Here is a 5,343-nt window from a genome sequence, read left to right as displayed (position 1 = left end):
CCAAGTAATAGAACAAAAGATGCTATTAGCATCCATATCACTTAGGAAATTATAAGGGTTTTAGGAGCTCTGTGCCAAAAACCAGAGATGAAAGCCAAATATATTTCTTTCTTTTCTGGTTTTTTTTTTTTTTTTTTTTTTTTTTTTTTTTTTTTTTTTTTTGTGACAGTCTCAAACTGTCTCTCTGGGTAGAATGCTGTGGTGTGATAGCTCACAGCAACCTCCAACTCAGTCTCAAGCAATCCTCTGGCCTCAGTTTTTTCTATTTTTAGTAGAGACAGACGTCTGGCTTTTGGTCAGGTTGGTCTCAAACTTGTGAGCTCAAGCAATCCACCTGCCTCGGCCTCCCAGAGTGCTACGATTACAGGCGTGAGCCACCACGCCCGGTGGCCTCTCATTTTATTTACTACCATTCCTACCACCCATGTTTCCCTCATATATTTCTATAATGCTAAATTTATCTCATTTAGATCTATAAAAACCCCATGGAGCAGGAACAACTGTGACTCCCATTTTCTGGGTGAGTCAACGGATGCTCTGACAAGTAGGGGACTTGCCCAACCGCATCCAGCTAGTAAATGACAGACTTTAGGTAATAGAGTTTCATGATACCCAAAGTCATTCAATAAATGATTAAGGCATAGATGCATCATTCTGAAAACTGGAAAGAATGAGCAAGGATTTTTTTCTGCTGTTCCTAGACAACCAAATAGTTAATGATGAAAACTCTTCTTTATAAAAGACTTTAGTTAGTAAATGAATGAGGAATGATAGGGTCAGAAAATCACCATTTTTCTTATGAAAAAGTATAGCTAGAAAATAATTAGCAATGGCTGCTGAAACAATTAGAAGGAAGCCTGATAAAGAAATCTATAATGGGCTCGGCACTCAGAGTTCAGTGAGTAGGGCGCTGGCCACATACACTCAGGCTGGCGGGTTCATGCCTAACCCGGGCCTGCTAAACAACAATGACAATTGCAACCAAAAAATAGCCAGGTATTGTGGCAGGCACCTGTAGTCCTAGACACTTGGGAGGCTAAGGCAAGAGAATCTCTTAAGCCCAAGATTTAGAGGTTGCTGTGAGCTGTGATGCCACTGCATTCTACCAAGGGGAACATAGTGAGACTCTGTTTCAAAAACAAAAAAAGAAAAGAAAGAAAGAAAAAGAAAGAAATCTATAATGGATAAGGCTGACAACATCTGAAATCACTGCAATCTTTTTTTTTTTTTTTAGATAGAGTCTTACTCTTTTGCTCAGGGTTGAGTGCCATGGTGTCATAGCTCGCAGTAACCTCAAACTCTTGCCTCAAGAGATCCTCTTGCCTCAACCTTCTGAGTAGCTGGGAGTACAGGCACCTGCCACGACGCCCAGATAGTTTTTTTCTATTTTTAGTAGAGCTGGGGTCTCACTCTTGCTGCTGGTCTCAAACTCCTGAGTTCAAGCAATCTACCTGTTTTGGCCTCCCAGAGTGCTAGTATTACAGGTGTAAGCCACCATATCTGTCGCCTTTATGAGCTCTGTCTTTGAGCTCACTGTCAATCTGTCTTTGAGCTCACTGTCAATCTGTCCTTGAGCTCACTGTCAATCTTTTTTTTTCTTTTTTGAGACAGAGTCTCAAGCTGTTGCCCTGGGTAGTTTGGCAGGCCCAGGCTGGATTTGAACATGCCAGCTCCAGTATATGTGGCTGGCGCCCTAGCCACTTGAGCTACAAGGGCCTAGCTTCTCACTGTCAATCTTAACATCAGAAAAAAAGAGCTAGTTTGCTCTCACGTGCCTCCCACACGAGGCAGCAACATTCATAAATCATTGCTGATCAAACATTGTTGACTGAACCTGACCAAGACCTTAAATCCAAGTGTCATTAATAGGAAATATAAGGTCTACAGGGGTTTTGCTATATTACATTATACAGATACAGCCAACAAATCCAAAGTATGGAAAATTCTATCAGATGTGACTCAAATATTTTATTAAGTAAATGGCAGGGGGAAATAAAGAGGAAGAAAATGTTAGAAATTAAAAGAGATATGAGATATTATACGTAGATATCGTTGGGATGCTGACAAACCAGCTTCTAAAAGACATGAGTTATTTTGAAAAACTGGGTATTAGATGATATTAAGGAATTGTTATCTTAGAGATGTGTATTGTGGGTTTGTTTATAAAAAGAGTTCCTATCATTTAGAGACACAAACACTGAAATCTTTACAAATGGAATGCTAACAATGTACGTAATTTGTAATTCTAACACAATGCAAGGATGGGTGGGTTTGGGGCTGAAGGATAACTATAAATCCTCACTGGCCTCTTGACTGAGCTGTGTGGTGGGAACATGGGGTTCTATTCTATTTTTTAAATATCTCTTAAATCTACATAATAAGAACTTTTTATTACTGCTCAATGGTAAGGCAGTTGTTTTTTGGGGGGGGGGGAGAACACCACTTCCCCAGGGGTGCTGTGGGAGGAAGCTGCCCAGAGGCTGACCTGGGCAGCTTCTGAGGCCCTTCAGCGACTTAGAGTCTGTGGCGAGGAGGAAAGAAGAGAGGTGGTTCCCTAGTCCTTTCTCCCTTCATGAGAATAAAGGCAGATTCAGGAGGGCAGGTTGTCTGGAGGGAGTGGGGTCTCTAGGAAGGAAGCAGGCACCCTTTTCCTGGGCTGCTGAAGCACGGATTCCAACAAGGGAGTTCTCCCTCTGCACCAATGAGGGAGGCCCGCTTGAGACCATGAAGCCGCAAATGTGGGAAGAGAGTGGATTGCTGGGGGTCCTAGGCACAGAGTGCTGGGTGGGGATGTGGGGGAATGAGGAAGGCTTCCAGCTAAGCTGGCCCCAGGGCTGAAGAAGGGACCAGGGATCTGGAGACACGCATGCAGAGAGGGAGCAACAGCCAAAGGAGGTCTGCAGGGCAGACACGCCCCCCGTGTGAGGAGCCCAGTGCACCCTGGGACCGAGATGGCATCCAGCGCTGTGGGGCGCTGGGGCTGGCGCGGGGGGGAGACTCAGGCTCACCTGTGCGGGCGTCCAGGCGGAACTTCCCCTGCTCATTCCCGCTGACTATGCGGTAGCCGGTGTTCTCGGCCCCCGGGCGCGTCAGGGTGGCCAGCCGCAGCACCTCCGTGCCAAGCTGCGCGTCCTCCGGCACCTGCACGCTGTGCTCCGTGTTCAGGAACACCGGCAGGTAGTCATCGAGGCCCACCACCGAGACGGTCACGGTGCCCAGTGTGGACAGCGAGATGGGGGTGCCCAGGTCAGAGGCCCGGACCGTGAGCTCCAGCGCCGCCTGTGGCCTGACCCGCAGTGGCTTCTCCAGGCTGATCACACCGGTGGTAGCATCGATGGAAAAGTGGCCTTCAGCTGAATCCGTCAAAGAGTAAACCACCTGGGCGTTGGTGCCTGCGGGGAGACCATGAGGGTGATTCCTACTGAGGGAGCCTAAGCCTGCCTGCAGCAGGAGGGCCAGCAGAGGGGCGCTCCCGAGGAGGGCTGGCCAACACGCTCAGGGCATTCCTAGTATTGGCAGCAAGGGGTTCCTGATTGAGGTGGGTGGCAAAGGGTCTGTGGGGGGTGGGGGAGGATGGTGGTCTGCATACCTATCAAACCATCCAAAAATGTAAGGTGGAGATTGGGCTTCAATGTCAGCTTATGCTTAATTGAAAAATGAGCAAGATAAAACCGCCTGCAGCGAGTTCCTTGGTTATCATAGAAGAGTTCTGTATCCTGAGTGTGGTGTTCTTTCCATCAGTCTATACCTGGAATGACACTGCATAGAACTACTGGTGAATCCGACTAAGACCTGTAGTCTAGCCATGTGCCAGTGTCAATTTTCTGGTTTGAAAGTTATGCTACCGCTATGTGAGGTGCTGCCACTGGGGACGCTGGGTGAAACGTACACTCACTGTACTCTTTCTGCAACTTCCTAGAGTCGATGAAGTCAAAGTAAAAAGTTAAGAAAACAAACACACCCATGGAAGTTCTTAGCAAATCAAAACACTCAGTGTTTCTTCAGCTTTGGCTCAGATCATACTATTTTCTTTGGTTAAGCAGCAGTTGATGCAGTTGGCTTGTATAGCTGCCACAGTGTGTGCAAAATGCCAACGTTTACTGCTGTGCTGTAAGATTCTCTCCCAGGGGGATGAACCCAGGCCTTGGGCCTAATGGTCTCACCTCTCATGTGTATATGGGGTACACATCCTTTGGTGGAATGATGGCAAGAACTGCCTATGAGAAGAGTTAAATTTACATCCATGACTGCACATAACATGCAACTCCCCCACATACGTATATATTTCTACAAAGAGACCATAATTTTTCTAAGAGAAGGGGGGGCGGTGATCAGGCTGCACCTGGAATATTTGGGTTACAATAATTGTTGTGAAAGATTAATAGTAAACAGGTACAGGCAAGAGAATGTGTCTGAGAAGGAAGGAAGAATTGAAATCATGTGATTGAAGAACTTAGGACCTTCACCTGGAAAGGGAGACTGAGGCCAGAGCAGGTAGTCCTCATCTCCTAGTGTCAGAAGGGCTGTCGTGGATAAGGGCTCCAGAAGAGCTATGTGAGCGCAGAGGGCAGGACCAGGACTGACAGGTGTCAGCTCCAAGGAAGTAGTGCTTGAAGGAAGGGCCTATCTAGGAAGTAGGGAGTTCCCTATCCTGGAGGCGTGCAAGCAGTGGCTAATTGAGCACTTACAGAGCCTTGTAGCCATTGGATTGGGAGGGTAGATGAAATGGCTTATGGGTCACTGCGGCTCTGATGTATTCTGGATCTGTCTTCTCAAAGCCAGATCTGCATCTCCAACAAGTCTGTCTACTTGCATTTGTTACACCCCCATCCCCCCCACACACTCATTTCCCAGGTGCAGCTACCCTGCCTTTGCAGTGACTATGGGAATTCCCTAGAACCCTTGCATCCTTCCAAAATCTCTTTCCTCTTTCGATGCCAAACTAAAAATTGCTTCCTCTAGGAAGTGTTAGTTTTACTCCGCTGGTATCAGACAAAGCAGAATGTTTTGATCCCACTTTTACTATCCTTAACATTTTCCTATGTTGATCTGGCTACTTTGACCTTGAGGGCATTATTTTACCCTGTCCGAATTATAAAATTTGACTCAGGAAAATTGAACTCTGTCTCTCATACACACATACACACACAATCAATCATATACAACCACTACATATATATATACCACACCATCAACCACTACATATATGTATTTTTTTAAATAAACCACAAAAGAACATTTGATGGTGGCAGAAGCTATAATTGGTACAATATGGCACAAATATTCTTAGATAAATCCAATTTTCCTTGTAAATCTTAAAAGGAAAAGAAACCCATTGGGTTG

The 5,343-nt window shown here is 45.9% G+C and overlaps 1 protein-coding gene across 1 annotated transcript in view; it reads right to left on the bottom strand.

The window, feature by feature from the left end:
- FAT2 (FAT atypical cadherin 2) overlaps window positions 1-5,343 on the bottom strand; it is a 64,323-nt gene that overhangs the window by 23,475 nt on the left and 35,505 nt on the right. Inside the window, exon 13 of the mRNA XM_023515043.1 lies at window positions 3,009-3,392. Coding sequence (XP_023370811.1) covers window positions 3,009-3,392 — 384 coding nt within the window. The remainder of the gene's footprint in view (window positions 1-3,008; window positions 3,393-5,343) is intronic.

This window comes from Otolemur garnettii, unplaced genomic scaffold, assembly GCF_000181295.1.
Source record: "Otolemur garnettii isolate 467f Iridium unplaced genomic scaffold, OtoGar3 scaffold00003, whole genome shotgun sequence".
In the NCBI taxonomy this organism is placed as follows: Eukaryota; Metazoa; Chordata; class Mammalia; order Primates; family Galagidae; genus Otolemur; species Otolemur garnettii.
The sequence above is the reverse complement of the archived record's forward strand: the minus strand, read 5'-3'. Positions and strand labels throughout refer to the sequence as shown.